The sequence below is a fragment of the Carassius carassius genome, chromosome 10 (genome assembly GCF_963082965.1).
Source record: "Carassius carassius chromosome 10, fCarCar2.1, whole genome shotgun sequence".
Lineage (NCBI taxonomy): Eukaryota > Metazoa > Chordata > Actinopteri > Cypriniformes > Cyprinidae > Carassius > Carassius carassius.
The window spans coordinates 34,392,133-34,412,067 of NC_081764.1; the positions used below are offsets into that span (position 1 = coordinate 34,392,133).

At 39.7% G+C, this 19,935-nt stretch overlaps 1 protein-coding gene across 7 annotated transcripts in view; it reads right to left on the bottom strand.

The window, feature by feature from the left end:
* Positions 1–492: 492 nt before the first annotated feature.
* Positions 493–19,935, bottom strand: part of LOC132152213 (E3 ubiquitin/ISG15 ligase TRIM25-like) — a 51,508-nt gene continuing 32,065 nt past the window's right edge. Inside the window, exons 1-10 of one of the 7 annotated variants that reach the window (XM_059561011.1) lie at positions 19,677–19,794; positions 13,011–13,064; positions 10,171–10,724; positions 9,938–10,033; positions 5,891–6,124; positions 5,658–5,796; positions 5,492–5,532; positions 1,623–2,015; positions 1,399–1,539; positions 493–591 (exon numbers count right to left, since the gene is read on the bottom strand). In XM_059561011.1, the coding sequence (XP_059416994.1) occupies positions 571–591; positions 1,399–1,539; positions 1,623–2,015; positions 5,492–5,532; positions 5,658–5,796; positions 5,891–6,124; positions 9,938–10,033; positions 10,171–10,724; positions 13,011–13,044 (1,653 nt within the window). In that variant the 5' untranslated portion in view covers positions 13,045–13,064; positions 19,677–19,794 and the 3' untranslated portion in view covers positions 493–570. Of the gene's footprint in view, positions 592–1,398; positions 1,540–1,622; positions 2,016–5,491; positions 5,533–5,657; positions 5,797–5,890; positions 6,125–9,937; positions 10,034–10,170; positions 10,725–12,971; positions 13,065–19,676; positions 19,795–19,935 lie in introns of those variants that run through there. The other 6 variants (XM_059561013.1, XM_059561010.1, XM_059561015.1 and 3 more) reach the window with 6 other exon arrangements.

Here is a 19,935-nt window from a genome sequence, read left to right on the forward strand (position 1 = left end):
GGCAGGAATTGTCGGTGTTGGGACAGAATGACAAGCAACCTCTTTCACTCTCAATACCACGACTGAGGTGAGCCCCTTGAGCAAGGCACTGAGTGTTTTACTTGGCCACAACTCATTCACAAACATGGAATAAAATTAATGGTATAGCCTCACTCCCCCATTTTTATTTTTTTATCATTTACATAATTTTATATTTCATACTTTATATTTTTTATTTTGTTGTATGTTTCTGTTGTATGTATTACTTTTTATTTTTTAATTATTATTATTATTATTGTTGTTGTTCTATGTTCAATTTTAAATGTAGATTTGTTTTTTAAGTTATGTAATGAGCGTGTGTCACCTTGGCCGTCTCATGGTCCAGATGTTTCCAGATGGTGGAGAGCAGGCAGCAGAGACACTCCAGACTCTCTTCATCACGTTTCTTCAGCAGTTTGACGATGCAATCGTGTATGATAGGCTCCGTCAGCATCTTCAGCTTGAACAGCTCGCTGAACAGCTCAGCGATGTACTTGATGTTGCCTAGCGACCGTTGGCGGGCTTTTTCTTTGGCGTCCTCAAGGTCTTCCTTCACCTCTGTTTCTCCTCTTCCTGAAGGGGCAGAAACAGGAAGTGAAGTCATAAATGCCTTTGTACTATGTAGACTAAACAGGGAAGTATATATATATATATATATAAACAAAACAGCAATCAATCAAAACAGCAATCAATCGTGACAGAAGGTATTATGGACATTGCAGATTATGAAACGACAAAGGCTGCAGATTATTTAAAAACATACACTGCATGTGTTAGAATGAAGGCTGTTTTTTTCTATGATTTAATGTCTGAAAAAATTAAGACATTAAGACAGCCATAAATATTAGTATTGTAATTTTACAGTTTACTGCTTGTAATTTTTATTTTATTTTAACAATGAACTATTACAATATTTATTTTGTTTCAAACTTTTATAACAATCGATTAACTGATTTATTATAATAAAAGATTTTAATATACAATAAAATAATAATAAAATATAATATATACACACACACCTAAAAAAATTACTAAACAGAAGCAGAAAACCTGGACCTTTAAAAAAATATTAATAAAATAAATTCTTGATTTTTCCTTATTTTAATATTACAGTGAAATATTACATTAGTAATATTTCTTGTATTATTAGCTAATAATAACAATAACAACAGTTATTTTGATATATAATCACAAAAGTGTTGGCTACATTGTGCAGCCCAACAAACAAACAACAAACAAACAACAAACCTGAAAGTTGATTTTGTTTTTTTTTTCATAAAATTTAAATAACAATTTTAAATAAAAAAAAATTCCAAAAAGACTGCCCTGTCACAACCCCCTACACATCAGTCCACTCAGGTGGTTGTGTGTGGTTCATACCCCTGTAGCAGCATCCAGCTCCTTCTGCTTCTCAAACGTTTCATCATCTTTGTCCTTCTCAAACTCTTTCTGACAATAATTCAGCAGCAGCTTCCTGAAATTCACCGTCTCTCCAGGTTTCTCCGTGGTGGGAACTTTCAGCTGCGATGAGAGACAGACGATAAAACACAGACTAGATGCTGCAGGAGCTGCTTTTGCGATCACAGTGTTTGGCTCACACTCACCCCCATAAGGCAGCGGCACATGTTGGCGCAGGCTTCAGAGGAGTTGGGCTCAGAGATGGCCTTCTCATAGATGAGGCCGATCACTCCCTTCAGACGCTCCTCTGTATCAATGGTCAGCTTCATCATCTGCTTCATCAGCGGTTGGAACATCTGCGGCGTCAGCTGATTCAACACACTCCACACACGGTTGAACAGCTCCTGCGTCTTCAAGGACTCGGGCCTGTCCTCGTCGGTGAGGCTGCTGCACTTCACTGATGGTTTCCAGACATTCTCCACTTTATTCAGCGAGGGACAAAAAAAATCTTCGGTGAGGGAAAGGCTTGCTTTGATCTTCCACGGCTCCTTCCTGCGCTGACCTTGACCTGAATGATGAGGGCCACTCATGCTAGACGGCTAGTGAGAAAAGATTAAATGAATTCAACGGGTCATCTTGTTAATGCTATAAATTAATTACAGCAATAAAAGAAAATTTCGTCATGAACAAGAACATGAACAACATCACATTAGACCACAGAAATTCCTAAATTATATTTCCCTTACATTTAACTTCCAAAAGTGAATTCATCTTTGCCATGTTACATTCATTTAGTCGACTAGTACTATGAAGCCCTTATACCATCACGCCAATTTATTGGCCGAATAGTGCTTAACAACACCCCAACACTCATGTGAGTGAGCTAAATCAGAGTACTGCGCTCTATTTCATCAGATTTAATTTCCTTCAGGAAGCGAATCATCTGTCGCCCATAGTAAAGAATTTTTTTCGTGTTCTCAGCTACTTTACTTCTAAGAGCAGTTTACTCCTCTTCAGCGGACACGATGAGTTACAGAAGATGCATTGAGCCGTGTGACAGGTTCATCGCAGGAGGAGACACTCATGACAGGTGCGTGCTACGTTTGACCCTACAACACGTTCAGGCAGCGCTTAGCGGCTTTTCTGATTGTCAACACTGTGATAGCCTGTGGATAAAAGTATTGTGCTTAAGTATCGCAGCCTTCTCCAAAAGAGTAAGCCCCGCGTCTAACCCCCGCTACCCCGTTTCTGCGGTTGCCGAAGCGCTGCATGAGCTGGTCACTTGGGGTGACGCATGCGAGCTGAGGCCTATAGTGGGTGAGACGATGGAGTTTCCTCCTTATCTATCGCTCTCTCCAGGGCCAAGTGCAAGCGCTCAAAGCAGGGGCGTAGCCATCTTTTCAGAAGTGAGGGGGACAGAAATTATACACACACACACACACCAGGGCTGGACTGGGACAAAAAATCGGCCCGTGCATTTTTGCCCAGACCGGCCCACTATATGATCATAAACACCACCCATCTTTGCACGCCCTTAATTATATGCATACCAACTCCTATTCATTAAAACCACTAATGCCATGTAATGAGTGAGTATAGGAACGAGTGAGAGTCAACAGATGAAATAAGTCAAAATGTTATATTTATTAATACAGTTGAACTATACTCCACAGCGGTGAATCCTAAAACAAGCTATAAGCGGCTCTGGCATAGCAATACCAGTTTTTCTTACAGGATTTTTGTTAAAACTATGATGGTGTGTCCTCGGTCCTTCTAGGGGGGTTCGGGGGCATGCTCCCCCGTGAGAAAATTTTGTGCATTTTGATGTTAAATTCATTAATCTGGTGCACTTTGAGAGTTCAAAATTAAAAGCTCCAACCCATATTCAGTGTGCAAATTAAACAAAGAAAAATTCAAACCTCTTTTAGTTACAGTGTCTATTTACATTACATAATAATACATAATAATAGTTATAATATTAATCCAAATGACAGTAATAGCCATATTTTGTAAAACAAATGCACAAAAAAATAAAGGAAACTTTCTTAATTAGTTGTACCAATTTCTATACTTGAAAGAGATAAGCACTTGATCTTTTATTTTGACGCAAACTGCATCAAGCTTTTATTTTGGCGGAAAACATGGTTTACAAACGCCTCTTATTAAATTTCTAGTGAATTGCGGTAATCGTCAACTATGAGGATGTGGAAATAATCTACACTCATGACATGGCTTCAGTGTTTTGAAAGTAGTTATGCTTACCGCAGGCTCTACACTTTCTCATCTCTCTCCTGATCCTCCGTCCTCACTATCATCATCTGCCACAGGAGCTGATGAAGGTCAGAAAACATATATTTTGACACAGTTTACAGTGTCTGCTTTAAGGGCCTGGTTCTATTTTTTCACGCTATTTATCTGCACATTCCTTGCGTTTCTTCTCCATCTTTTTTTACAGATACACACTGACACTGCTGCCGCTCGCTCACTCGTTTAAAGTTGTGATTGGGCCAGCCCAGTGTCAATCAAGAAAAGAGCCAATGGGCCGCTGATCTACGCGTTTCATGGGCTGGTCTGTCAGAAAAAAAAACTAACACTGACTTTGACCAATGCATTACACCAGCACAAACCCAGCGCCGCCAATTAAGCAAAACAAAACAAAACGAATGGGCCGCCGATGTACAAATTTTATGGGCTGTTAAAAAAAAAAAAAAAAAAGTATGAGTATGAGATATATCGGCCCAAAAAGCACGTCGGCCTCCCGTTTTATGCAGGGTTCGAGATGGCTTAGGCCTTTTCGTCCAGCACGTGTTCCTTCTTGGGGCTTATCGATCGTTTTGGAGGGCCTGACAGCTTATCCTTTTGAACCTTTGGAGTCTGTTTCAGAGAAAATTTTGACCCCCAAGAATGTTCTTTTGGTGGCTTTATCCTCCCTTAAGAGAGTGGGGGATATGCAGGCTTTCTCGATCAGTCCTTTATTTATGGACTTTGCACCAGGACTGGTTAAATTCTTTTTGCTATCTAGGCCTGATTATGTTCCGAAGGTTGCTTCGTAGCCGTTTCGTTTCCAGGAGGTGGTCTTAGAGGCCTTCTCCCCTGCTAATGCAGGATCAAATAGTCTCTGCCAGGTAAGGGCTCTTATGATCTTGGTCGACCACACAGCTCAGTGGCATAGCTCTGATCAGTTATTTGTATGTTTCGGTGGCACAAGCAGAGGTTCTGCGGTCATCAAACAGCATATGTCACACTGGGTAGTGGAGGCTATCTCTCTGGCCTGTGAGGCGCGTGGTTTGACTTCGCCTCTAGGGGTGCGTGCTCATTCTACAGGAGCAGTGGCTTCTTCTCAAGCCTTCTTCTCAAGCCTTCTTCAAAGGGTCTTCATTGGAAGATATTTGTGCTGTGGCAGGATGGTCCTCTTCTAGCACCTTCATTAACTTCTACAGTTTGGACGTGAGGTCGGCTCCTGGCTCCCGGGTCTTATCCGCTTGAGCAGAAGCTTTCCTTGGTCTTCCAGCTATCTAAGGTACATCAGGCGTTATGGTATAGCGTTCGTCACACCGAAAGTTTTCCCAAAGCGATGACGTCAACACAGCATCTTGTTCCCTACTCAGGGAACCAAGGTTACATACGTAACATAGAAGTTTGTTGAGTAAAACTAAGATACGGAGTGTATTCAAAGCACCACCATTACTGTCTAGAGTGTGTGGAATGGTGAGCTGTGATTGGTTGTTACTGTCTAGAGTGTGTGGAATGGTGAGCTGTGGTTGGTTGTTACTGTCTAGAGTGTGTGGAATGGTGAGCTGTGATTGGTTGTTACTGTCTAGAGTGTGTGGAATGGTGAGCTGTGGTTGGTACGAGCGGATATATCACATTCTGCAAAAAAGGGAGACTGGCGCTTGTCATGGTTTGGAAAAAAATGGAGAAAACATAACTCTGCAAATATTGCATTTTGCGTAAAACAAAACAAAAAATTACTTGTCAAAACTGACCAGAAACAATACTGATTTGGGCGGAACCAAACTCTTCATATATGTATACATATATGTATAATGTTCTGACAAATGTTTCCATCTCTCACTTGTTTAGGAGGAGCTGTATCAGGATCCAGAGTCACATCCACTGAGAAAACAACAGAAATTGAATAAAGACTTAAGATAATAAAACATCATCAGATTTTAAGCTTATATTTAAAGAATTAAGTAAATCATGAATTTTCTATCTGATCAATGTATGCATTGATGTACCAGTTTGTGTGAGTTTCTCATCTATTGTGTCCTTCAGTTGAGTCAGAGCTCTCCTCAGAGTTTCCAGACTGTCATGAGTCTTCATACTGATCTCAGGCCAGTTCCTGGTGTTTCTAGGGCTGCACAGGGATGAGTGAATCTACAGAAGGAGAGAGGGGAAATCCTTCAGCATGGGGAGTGTTATGGTGTGATATTCTGCATTATGATTGATCAGAGAGAACATGTTGACTGACCTGTAGGAGGTGGAGGTGATCTTCAGTGTGTGAGAGCTGCTCCAGCTCAGTGTTTCTCATCTTTAGCTCAGAGATCTCCTGCTCCAGCTCTTCAATCAGCTCTTCCTCCTGTTTCTCTGCTGCTTTCTGCTGCTCCTCCAACATCTCCAGCAGTTCAGTCTGACATCTCTCAATGGAGCGGATGAGATCAGTGAAGAGCTCGACATGAGCTGCTCTATCCTTCTCTGTGTTTCTCTGATCAAACAGGAGTCAACATATTACTAGCAGTGTTTACTAAGACAAGAATCAGTGTTACTATTGCGTATACTTCAGCTGAAGTATAAACTTCATCCTGCACCGTTTGCACTGAATGATTCCTCATATCATGTGTCTCTAAATCATGTTGAGGAGACTACTTTAGTAATCAGGGTAATCACAGCCATGTCTATATTCAGACTAACAGTGTGATTGCAAGTGTGCAACAATAAAACAAGAAGTTACAATTATTAAGTAGGGTTGGTAATCGTTAGAAATTTACGGTTCCGGTTCTACGTAACAGTTCCGGTTCAGATTCCAGTTCCATTAAAATCATAAAAACAAAACAACAATTAAAAAAATAGCAGTAAATAAAATGCACAATCCTCAACTACTCAATGCTCAATACTGTTTGTTATTTACTGTCAACGTAATTAAAAAATTGGCAATGTCAAAATGCAACATATATTACAGGATAAAGATCTTCATAAGTAGGGTTGGGTATTGTTAGAAATTTTCAGGTTTCGGTTCTGGTTCCTTTTAAATGAACTATTATTATGTTTTTTACTATTTTACCTTCACTGAATGTAGTGTTGCTAATTTTGAGTAATGCTAGTGCATCAATCAGATTGTGCTTCAAAGTTGATGTTTTTTACACTGTCAATAACATTTAGTTTTTTAAGTAGGAATAGACTGGTTGGCCAAATAGTTCCTTGAGGGCTAAGACCCTAGCTCAACTTATAACCATGTGTAAACACACTCCATAAAGCCCCTATTTTACAAATAATAATGCAGTCAGGAGATGGTGTGATGCAAGAGTTGTTTCCAAATTTTTTAACAATTAAAATGCATGAAAATAAATATTTCCTATCACTTTGTTTATCACTCTTAAGTCAGTATGTATATTACTATGTGATACTATGTGTTTCCAGATCCCTACTATCACTACCACTCGCAAACCATGCATCACACACTATAGGCAGTGCAATCCTAACAACCTACATACTTTGCCTATGTCTGCTAATGCACTACTTTCTTTTTCTATTGGTCTCTGGAATTGCCAGTCTGCTGTAAACAAAGCCAATTTCATTACTTCTATTATTAGTCATTCAAAGCTAAATCTCATGGCCTTGACAGAGACCTTGATCAAACCAGAGGACACTGCTACACCTGCTGCACTCACCAATAATTTCTAATTCCCCCCCGTTTGACTGGAAGAGGTGGAGGTACTGGTCTGCTTATCTCTAATGATTGGAAATTTAATCCTTTACCATCTTTGGGTATCAACAAAATTTTCAGTCACTCCTCTCTTCCTTCTCTGCTAATGTCTTCACTGCTAAAAGTATAAACAGAGGTGTGACATGCGTTCTTTCTGGCTTGTAAAATAATTAATCTTGCTGCCGCATCCTGGATTAATTGTAAAGGTTTGATAGACCTGCCAAGAGAGCATTGCGATAGGCCAACCTTGACCGAAAAAGAGCTTGAACAAGGAGTTGTACAGCATGTTCCGAAAGAAAGGGCCTGATCTTCTTGATGTTGAATAAAGCAAATCTGCAGGACTGGACATTCTAGCAATGTCTGAGAAAGTCAGCTGATCATCAATCATAATTCCAAGGTTTCTTGCTGTTTTTGAAGTTATGCTTGATGTGCCTAACTGCCTGGTGAAATTGTGATTAAATGATGGATTTGCTGGAACTACAAACAGTTCTTCTCATCAGGATGGAATAAGGGGTAGAGTTAGAATGTCATCAGCATAGCAGTGGTATGAAAAGCCATGTTTCTGAATGACAGAACCTAATGATGCCATGTACATAGACAGAAGAGAAGTGGTCCAAGAACTGAGCCCTGAGGCACACCAGTAGTTACATGTTGCGACCTGGACACCTCACCTCTCAAAGATACTTTGAAGGACCTATCTGATAGGTAAGACTCAAACCACTGGAGTGCGGTTCCTGAGATGCCTTTTGCCAGTAGGGTTGACAGGAGGATCTGGTGATTGAAGATTTGGATTCCGTTCTTGCCAGTCTTAGGGCTTCAACAACTGAGAGCAAGTCAGTCTCAGTTGAATGTCCACTTCTGAAGCCAGATTGGCTGTTGTCAAGGAGGTTGTTCTGTGTGAGAAAGGCAGAGACTGACCAAAGCTCGTTCAAGTGTTTTTGCAATGAAAGGAAGAAGGGAAACTGGTCTGTAGTTCTCTAAAAGAGATGGGTTGAGTGTGGGTTTCTTAAGTAGTGGAGCTATACGAGCCTGTCTAAATGTTGAGGGAAAATCAGCAGTGTGGAGGGATAGGTTAATGATGCAAGTGAGTGCAGGTACAAATGCAGGAGAAATGGCTTGAAGGAGATGAGATGGAAAAGGATCAAGTGGACAAGTAGTAGAATGATTAGAAAGGATGAGATTGGAGATGTCTGCCTCAGAGAGTGAAGAGATGGATATGAATGATTGTATTTTGCTGGTAAGATTTGCTTGATGGATTGTTTTGTGGAAAATTGTGCACTGATGTTTTTATTTTTATTAATGAAAAATGTGGCTAGGTCGTCAGCTATTAAAGATGATGCAAAAATGATGATAATGATGATGACAAAAAGCATGCAAGAGTAAGACGAATTGTTAATTTTGTTATGGTAGTATATCAATTTGCACTGGCTACCAATAGCTGCTCACATAAAATTCAAGGAATTTATGTTTGCCTACAAAACCACCACTGGCTCTGCACCCCTATACCTAAATTCATTACTTCAGACTTATGTGCCCTCCAGAAGCTTGCATTCTACAAGTGAACATTGCTTGATTGTGCCATCCCAGAGAAGCACAAAGACACTTTTATGGACTTTTAAATTAAATGTTCCCTCCTGGTGAAATGACCTGCCTGTTACACTAGTGTGTGTAGGCTAGCGTGGAGATCAAGCACACAAGGAATATGTAAAACAAAAGATGAGTTTAATTAACATCAACAACATCATCAGAAGTAACATAGACAATTGTGCCACTGCGAAACTCAATCCGATCAATGTGTTCGTTAGTTAAAGACGCGGCGATGCGTGTTTGTGGAATGCGCATCACTGGCATTAGTGTGCTCAGTAATTAAAGAGCCAGGGTGAAAATTTTTTTGTTATTTGCTTTGTGACATCCTTTACGGTAAACAGGCTGCACACAGTGCTTGGTCACGAGTCACAACAGAACCATTTTTGGAACCGAAACTTAAAAATTGCTTTGTTCTTGGTTCCCAACTTTATTATTATGTAGCTTAAATTTTGGGCAAATTATTGTCAGTTGCCTTGTTTGTATTTGTTTCGACCTCCGAAAATTAAGTTTAAAACAAGTTTAAAACAAAACTGAAACAAATTGTATTGGTGATTCATTGCTGTTTTTAAATTAATCATTTGAGCGAATGAATCAAAATCAATGACTCAGCCATAAAGACAGTCATTTGTCGCCAGCGACTGGTGTAAGAATGTAACCTTCAGAAAAATCCCCACTAAAACACAGGGTGCTTCTCAATACTTCATAGGGCTATTCTGAAAGGGTTAAAGTGACGTACACTTTTTATTCCCATGAATCTCCTACATGTTTAATTTGTGAAACAGATGTTGCAAGACGACACAGAAGTGTGTTCTAAGGAACTGGTTTTGGTCCCTACACACTTCATTCCTTCAAATCTCTTACTCTGGAGGGTAAACCCTTCAAAAAGATCATGGCACAGGGATGAACCCTTCAGAATGAAACACAGCCACCCAACTAAACTAATTTAACTACAGTAAGTGCTACATAATAAATATTTACATTTATTTCATGACATTATTTTAAACTCACTTTTCTGACTTCTGCTGAGTGTTTGATGTCTTGAATCTTCTTGATTCTGTCCTGGATCATCAGCTGCACGTCTTTCTGTGTCTTCATCAGCTCAGTCTATACGAGAACAACACAGACACATGCATCATAAAAGAGATTAAATTTACAATATGTTTTCATCATGAACTTATTTCACAACAGGAATTAAAATCTGATTCCTCATGATATGAGCCCTTTAAAAGTATAACTTCTACCTTCTTCTCTTGACTCTCCTCTTCTATAGGAACAGTGTTGTGGTTCTTGTGGTCTTTCACAGTGCAGATTGAACACACAGATGTCTGATCATCTCTACAGAACAGCTCCAGAGGTTTCTCATGTTTCTGACATATATAGTCCTCCAGATTACTCACAGGATCCATCAGTTTGTGTTTCTTCAAACCTGTCACTCTCAAATGAGGCTCCAGGTGAGTTTCACAGTAAGAGCTCTGACACACCAGACATGACTTCAGGGCTTTCAGCCTTTTTTCCTCACAGATGTCACACAGAACGTCAGGCTTTTTCTCAGGAGTTTTCTTTTTATAGTGATCTACAATCTCTCGGAGTGTGGTATTAATCTTGAGATCAGGTCTTTGCTTGAATGTGTCTTTACAGTATGGACAGCTGCAGATCTGGCTGTGGTCCCAGTGTTCATTCAGACAGGTCTTGCAGAAGTTGTGTCCACATGGAGTGCTGACTGGATCAGTGAACACATCCAGACATATAGAGCACTGAAGCTCCTCTGTCAGTGAACTAATGGAGGATGGCATTGCTGGAAAGAGACATTATTTAGGATTAGTATGAACCCCAATAATATTTTTCTCATGAATCCCTTGAAGCACTTCATGAAGCTGTTTGAATGTAAAGAGTGTCTAGAGACAAACGGCCCTATTTTAACGATCTAAACGCAAAGTGTAAAGTACATGGAGCAAATACACCCAGGGCGTGTCCAAATACATTTTTGCAATTTTAACGACGGAAAAATGGTCCATGCGCTGGGGCGCATTTTTGGAATGGGTTGTCCCTATTCTCTTAATAAGTTATGGGCATAACGTTCAATAAACCAATCATGATTGCAAATAGGTAGCCTAATTCTAATACATGCAATGACTATCCATCATTACATTTTTATATTTATGCAGCCTTCACAATAATATTCTTTTACACTGTAATCCTTTTGTTTTTAATATTTGGCATGTTTGTGTGATGCACATCCCTGTGTGTAATAAGCAAAGTCAACACGCACTGTGGACCCTCCCAGTGGCGCATTTTCTACCAACGCGCTCTTTAAATAAAAAAAAAATATATAATGTGGAATTGACTTTAGGGGCCCTATAAAACACCCGGCGCAATGCGACGCAAGTGTGTTTGCTAGTTTCAGTCCGGCGCCGTTCGCATTTTCCCGTCCAGCAGCACGTCATTTAATTAGCAAATGCATTTGCGCTCATTTTTGCGCCTATGGGCGTGCTAGTCTAAAAAAGAGGTGTGTTCAGGCACATAGACTGCGCCATATACCAGCTCAAACCTTGTATAAAATCTGGCGCAATGTCTTTTCTTTGTTATTTAAAGAGCGTACACTCTTCTTATTAAACACAGGGACGCACAGCAGCACACAAACATGCCAAATATTAAAAATTAAAGGATTGCAATGCATAAGATTGTTTTGTAGGCTAATTAAATATACAACCCGAATTCCGGAAAAGTTGGGACGTTTTTTAAATTTTAATAAAATGAAAACTAAAGGAATTTCAAATCACATGAGCCAATATTTTATTCACAATAGAACATAGATAACGTAGCAAATGTTTAAACGGAGAAATTTTACACTTTTATCCACTTAATTAAATTAAATGCCAACTAAAGCTCTATCATGCAAAAAGGAAGCCATATGTGAACATGGTCCAGAAGCGCCGTCGTGTCCTGTGGGCCAAGGCTCATTTAAAATGGACTATTTCAAAGTGGAATAGTGTTTTATGGTCAGACGAGTCCAAATTTGACATTCTTCTATTGTGAATAAAATATTGGCTTTTAGTTTGGTCTTTTAGTTTTCATTTTATTAAAATTTAAAAAACGTCCCAACTTTTCCGGAATTCGGGTTGTATATATATATATATATATATATTTATCAAAATGGATAGTCATCACATGTACAGTATCAGAATTAGGCTATTTGCACGCACACGAACAGCTCCATTTCATCTCGGAGATGAGTTCTGTCTTTGCGCTTGCCAAATTCTGCCACGTAAATAGCAAATCTGTCGTGGCACGAGAGCAACTGGCTCTTAAAGGGAATGGAAGATGAGACTCTGATTGGTTTATTGCACGTTACGCCCAAAAAACACCTTAAGGGCATAGGGACAACCTGTTTAGACCATGCACCCGGGCGCGCCAACCGTTTTTCTGTCGTTAACATAGCAAAATTGGATTTGGACACGCCCTGAGTGCACCTGTGTTGTGTGCTTTAAACTTTGCGTTTAGATCATTAAAATAGGGCTAGACCAGGTTTAAGTTGGTCTATGGCACAGTCTATTCTCAGCTCCTTAAAATAGCACTGCGCCAGCAATGCGCCTGAACACACCTCTTTTTTTAGACCGCACGCCCATGGGCGCACAAATGGGCGCAAATGCATTTGCTAATTAAACGACGTGGCGATGAATGGGAAAATGCAAACGGCGCCGGACTGAAACTAGCAAACACACTTGCGCTGCGCCTTGCATAGCATTGTGCCGGGTGTCTGATAGGGTCCAAAGAGTGGAGACTTTGGAGAAACTTAAATATGTATTAGATCATGTACATTCAGCTGGCCATTAATACTAAATCAACCCAGAAAAACTGATCAGAAACCTAATTTGAAGGTCATTACACGACCACTTACCAAATAAGTTAATACATGAACCATAATTATTGATTCAAGTTGAAATTATTTTCTGCTATCTATATCTGCTAAACATCTGAAATAATTTTTGAGAAAAGTAAATTTCATTCATAAACTTCGTGTTTTTCTGAATTATTGACTTACATGGTGGTTTATGGTCAAAATGTTGTCCCCATGGCTTACTTGCTTTTGCTGATGCTGGTGAAGATTCTGCCATTGCTCTTGATCTCTTCCAGCCTAAAAAAGAACACTTTTTTTTCTTTTTCAGATTTTAAACAAGTTGGGTCAAGCCAAATCAATATTTACATCAAAGTGTTTAAGTCTCATGTAAGAAGTGATAGTAAAGGAAAGAAATTTAAAACAAAGAACACTGAACAATCTGGACTATGACCTGCTGTTAAGATTAAAGAGAGTACAAGGAGCCATACATACAGGTGCATCTCAATAAATTAGAATGTCATGGAAAAGTTCAATTATTTCAGTAATTCAACTCAAATCATGAAACTCCTGTATTAAAGTAATTAAATGCACGCAGACTGAAGTAGTTTAAGTATTTGGTTCTTTTAAATGTGATGATTTGGGCTCACATTTAACAAAATCCCAACAATTTACGCTCTCAACAAATTAGAATACTTCATAAGATCAAAAAAATAAATAATTTTTTTGTGAATTGTTGGCCTTCTGGAAAGTATGTTCATTTTCTGTACATGTACTCAATACGTTTGCTTTAATTACTGCCTCAGTTCAGCGTGGCATGGAGGTGATCAGTTTGTGGCACTGCTGAGGTGGTCTGGAAGCCCAGGTTTCTTTGACAGTGGCCTTCAGCTCATCTGCATTGTTTGGTCTATTGTTTCTCCTCTTCCTCTTGACAATAGCCCATAGATTCTCTCTGGGGTTCAGGTCTGGTGAGTTTGCTGGCCGGTCAAGCACACCAACACCATGGTCATTTAACCAACTTTGGGTGCTTTTGGCAGTGTGGGAAGGTGCCAAATCCTGCTGGAAAATGAAATCAACATCTTCAAAAAGCTGGTCAGCAGAAGGAAGCATGAAGTGCTATAAAAATTTATTGGTAAACAGGTGCAGTGACTTTGGTTTTCAAAAAACACAATGGACCAACATCAGCAGATGACATTGCACCCCAAATCATCACAGACTGTGGAAACTTAACACTGGACTTCAAGCAACTTGAACTATGAGCTTCTCCACCCTTCCTCCAGACTCTAGGACCTTGGTTTCCAAATGAAATACAAAACCTGCTCTCATCTGAAAAGAGGACTTTGGACCACTGGGCAACAGTCCAGTTCTTCTTCTCCTTAGCCCAGGTAAGATGCCTCTGACGTTCTCTGTGTTTCAGCAAATTCCTTGACACGTCTGTATGCCTTGACCCCAGCCTCAGTCCATCTCTTGTGAAGTTCACTCAAATTCTTGAATCGATTTTTCTTGACAATCCTCATAAGGCTGCGGTTCTTTCGGTTGGTTGTGAATCTTTTTCTTCCACGTTTTTTCCTTCCACTCAACCTTCTGTTAACATGCTTGGATACAGCACTCTGTGAACAGCCAGCTTCTTTGGCAATGAATGTTTGTGGCTTACCTTCTTTGTGAAGGGTGTCAGTGATTGTCTTCTGGACAACTGTCAGATCAGCAGTCTTCCCCATGATTGTGTAGAATAGTGAACCAAACTGAAAGACCATTCTGAAGGCTCAGGAAACCTTTGCAGGTGTTTTGAGTTGATTCGCTGCTGTTCATGTCACCACTGGGGCGCTGTAAAGGGGGGGGTAAACGATGACGATTCTCGGGGCCCATGACTAAGAGGGGCCCAGAGAAGCCCCCAATAAAATTGTGGTGCTAAAAAAAAATATCTGATTAACTTTAAATTATTCTATTTGCTGTTTCCTGGTGTCAAAAAATGTATTTGTTTAGGAAACACAAACGTCCATGGGCCCCTCTCCCCCTCTCGATTATCATAAAATGGTTCAGTCCGCCCAAATTGTATCCAGGAACCAAGGCAACACAAACAGCTTGACTTCACTTATAGCGCCGGCAGATTCAACTTGACAGAAGAGGATGTGAAAATGCCTCAAAAATCTGGAAGTCAAAAAGGGAAAGAGAAAAAAATAAGAGAAGTGAAAGAGGCAAAGGGTCGACAGTATGTTACCCAATATTTCACAAGAAAAGGTGGGTTTGTAAGTAGGCCTAAATTGTTAGTGGACCGCCCGTGACAATGATCGTAGCCTACGGCACTTTTCTGTGCATACGCACGCTTTGTACATGAGGCCCTAGGTCTCTACGGTAGCATTTTTCGACAAGTTAGCACGTTTCGATAGAGCAGGGTGCAGCGGGTGCACGGCTTTGCCTCACATGCAGCCGGTGTCGGCATCTTTGTATGAGGCTCCGCCCACTTTCAGCACCCTGCTGCGGTCCACGTTGTTGCACCTGTCTTGCAAGCAGTCTAACTTCATGAACTCTGATAAAAATCCTCTGCCAGCTACTGTACAAACTATTATCAGCTGTTTGTGAGGTTTCAGTGCATCTCTTGAAGATGATGTGGAGTTGTATTACTACAATGTCCCCTATATTGTCAAATACAGCATGATTCATCTCTGCCAACCATCTTCACATAATACTTTCACATTATCTGATCCAGACCGTTGGCAAACTCAATTTAATCCAGCGCAAAATGACGTATAAAATAAATATTTAAACTAGTTTTAATGAAAATTCATGTAGTTTTAGGAAAAGTCAGGGAGCAGCAAGGCTTTGTGATTTATTTAGACAAAGTTATTGACTATGCAAATTTCAAAACGGTCAAAATGATGCCTTGTTTATTCTAGTGTTAATGTTGCGGTTAAAATGACTGCTGGTCGCCGTTCTAGTGTTAAAAGTGCATGATAAGGGAACTCAATTTTCTCCCCATGTTAGGTCAAGAAAACGCTGGAAAAAATAACAATACACAGTTTTAGTTAAACGTTCAATGCATTCAAACCCACTTTGTCAAAATCATGCCTCGTTCCAAACAGAGTCAAATGAACCAGCAGCAGCAACTGGTCCGGCTGTCTCCCAACCCCTAACTCCAGCATCCCCTGAATCAGCCTCTGCGCTCCCACATGAAGAAGAAGGTGAGCGGCTATTAGTATTGGTTTAATGGCAACACATTAATGTCTGAAAGTGATACACACAAAATATAAGAAGCATCTGTAGAGTGGAAAAGATTGGCTATAGGAAATGCTATATACTTTGTCAGTTCCAGGACCCTCTTCCTGTTTGTCAGGGAGAACTGAGGAAGTGGAGGAAGAGATGGAAGAGGGTACAGATGCAAGTGAGAGACAGATGGCAGAGAGTGAAGATGGAGATGAGAATTCAGATGCCGAGGATGGACTGAATGTTGAGGGATTTGAAAGGGAAGAAAATATTGTGACAAACGACCCTGGTTTGTGGCCAGCAGTTTGTACTGATCAGGATAGGGAGGACATAGTCAGAAAATTGGCTGTGACCATGAGAGAAAAGAAAGTGGAAATGCCATGCGATTCAGGGCGGAAGCCGTTCCTTGAATACTTGAATTATACAAAGTCAGCCAATAAGAGAGAAAAAATTAAGAGAGACTGGCTTACTTTTAGTCAAAGCAATCAGTCACTTTATTGCATACCATGTGTGCTTTTCTCCAATATACAGAAAAAGCCTTCCTGTAGTGCACTGGCCAGTCAAAATGGGTTTAAAATGTGTCATGTGAAGTGGCGTCACATGTACAATAAACTCCCAATCCATGAGAGGAGTGATGTACACAGAGACTGCTACTTAAGATAGAAAAATCTGCAAAGATCTGTTTTACAAGATAAAGGTATAGACTCTCTGTTAAACAGGGAGTTCCAAGCAGAAATTGAGAAAAATAGGGCCATCCTGGAGAGACTGTTAGATGTTACCCTACACCTGGCCTCAAGAAACCTGCCTTTCAGAGGCAAAACAAGCGACTTAGATGACGTTCATAATGGCAATTTCCTAGGAACACTGGAGCTTTTGTCACATTATAATCCTCTGCTGAAAGAGCACTTTCAAAAAATCAGGGACACCAAACAAAAACAAAAAGAAGGAAAACAAACCAGGCTAACACATTATCTTAGCTCTAAAAGTCAAAATGAGTTCATCAACTTATGTGGCAGATGAGTTCTGAAAAGAATTCTACAGGAAAGGGAGGATGCCATCTATTATGCAGTCATCGCCGATGCCACACCAGACATTTCCCATAGAGAGCAAAACGTGGTGGTACTATGGTATGTCAAATATGACAAAGAAAAAGACGAGTGGGAGATCACCGAGAGGTTCCTTGAATTCAAGGATTTTTACAAAAAGACGGAGTGAGATAGCAAAGATGATTGAGTCTGTTCTTTGTGAGCATGGGATTGACATCAGTGATTGCAGAGGACAGGGATATGACAATGGGGCAAATATGTAAGGGAAGGTAAAGGGAGTCCAAGCTGAAATACTGAGGAAAAACAAGCTAGCTACTTATTCACCTTGTGCCTCTCATACATTAAATCTTGTCGGCGTACATGCTGCACAATCAAGTCCAGATGTATCCACCTTTTTTGGCTGCATAAACCGCCTGTACACATTTGTAATAGCAGCCCAGAGCGCTGGGCAATCTACAAAGAGCAAACAGGTTGCTCATTGCATCAGCTATCTGATACCCGCTGGAGTGCAAGGATTGAGGCTGTTAAACCTGTGGCAAAGCACCTACCTTCTGTCATTAATGCACTTGATAGCATACTAATGACTTGCAGTCTCACCAATGAAGCAAGATCAGATGCTAATGGTCTCAGAAAATACTTCATGTCATTTGATGCTATTCTTCTTCTCAAGATCTGGCTGAAAGTACTGCAAAGCATTGATGACAGGAATGTTATTCTCCAGTTATTCAGTGTTATTCTGGCAGCCAATATCAGAGCCTTGACAGAAGAGATGCAGTCTCTGAGAGATGCATGGGGGTCTCTCCTAGCTGAGGCAAAGTTGATAGCTAGAGAAGCTCATGTTACTCCTCAGTTAAGCAAGGAGTGCAGTCGCAAGAAGAAAAGAAAGAGATTCCATGATGAAACCTGTGAAGAGGAGACAACTCAGGAAGATTCAGAAACAGTGTTTCGGAATACTGTGTTTTACACTGCTATGGATAGTATCATCAGTGACTTAGACACTAGGTTCCAGAGAATTGCTGATATTGTGAACGAGTTTTATGCTGTTCTGAAAGTTGGGCATATTAGTGAGGACAAAATCTCTTCTGTGTGCCAACCACTGATCACTAAGTATTCCAGTGATCTAACTCCTGATTTTGAAAATCAAGTAAGACACCTAAACCGTGTATATGCTTCCAACTTCCCCCCTAACCTGTCACCTCTTGAACTCCTAAATGCTATTTGTAAGCTGCAGCTGCAAAGCATCTTTGGAGAAGTGTGCATTGCTTTGCGTTTATTTAGCACACTGCCAATGACTGTTGCTGGTGGGGAGAGGGAATTCAGCAAATTAAAACTGATAAAAAACTACTTGAGGTCTACAATGTCTCAAGAAAGGCTTTGCAGTCTTGCTATGCTTTCCATTGAGAGCGAGTTGGCTAGAGAGCTCGACTTCAAAGATCTGATTAATGATTTTGCAGCTGAAAAGGTCAGACGTTGGACTTTTGTTTAGAAATGTTGAGCAAGTACAAGAGATTAGAAATGATGTGGAAAGAGTAACTCAGACTCATCTATGTTATACCTTGGCCATTCTTTGATATAGTATATTATGCAAGTTCTGCTTAAATTATTAGAATTTTTATATGGCCATTTTGTTTTATGGTGGTGTTTTCTTGCTGAGATTTTTTTTTCACCACAGATTGTAATTCCTGTTTTTTTTTTAATTGAAGAGTTGTATTTTGAAATTTCAGTATCAGTGTTGAAGCAAATAAATATAAATACATTTCATTGTATTAAGAGTGCTCAGTCTTTCCGTTACATTTAAACTGTCATGTTAAAAATATTAGGTTAGATTAGATTAACTTTATTGTCATTGCCAGTGTACAGTACAAATATGGACAGTACATTCATACAAATATAAATATATGTGAATACACTATATGACACATGTACAGCTATGCGCAGTATATACATTATACAGTACTGAAGTAGTGCAGTATTACAGAGGACAAATTACGGGTGTAGACATGGGATGGAGTTCAATTGTCTGATTGACTTAAATATATGAGAATGATAGTCAAAATACCATAAAAGCGCATGATTTTATGTAAATTAATATGAAAAAACTCTCAGCTGTGTTCGGGGCCCTGTCAAGATTCTTTTCATGGGGCCCAAAATCCTTAGCAGCGCCCCTGTGTCACCATATTCTAATTTTATGAAATTGGTGAGTTTTTGTTAAATGTAAGTGAAAATCATCACAATTAAAAGAAGCAAAGACTTAAACTACTTCAGTTTCACAATTTGAGTTGAATTACTGAAATGCACTTTTCCACAACATTCTAATTTATTGAGAGGCACCTGTATATATATATATATATATATATATATATATATATATATTACATACATCTCTCAGTAAAATATATGATATGGTCAAAAGTCTTTTGTGTCCTCATAAACCACATAAACATTCTCACACAAAACAAAAATCTTTTCTTTACAACCAATCAAATGACATACATTTAATACATTTCTGATATCATTTCAGTGCAGTAACCAACTAAAGCAGTTGAGTATTTGACACGCTTAAACCTGCTTCTGTTCAGCTCATTCAGTCTGACATAAACCCTACTAAACCAGACCAGATCCATTACAAACCTGTTCAGGACAATCTCGCTTATATTTCTATCACTTACCTGTATCAGGTGTGTCTAAAAGGTTCTTAGAACGATTCAGTATTCTGTTCTTTTGATCGTTTCAGGAGTCCGTGTGGTTGCAGATCGAGTTAGTTTCACTTTCTCGTAAATCTAGAAACAACATACTATTAAATTGCCAACAGAACGCCGCACTCTGGTGGTGCTTATGTGCCATTACATGCTGAACAACATTGCTTCAATACTTAAAGTAAAATATTTCATAAATGTATATGTATATACAATATAATATAGTGA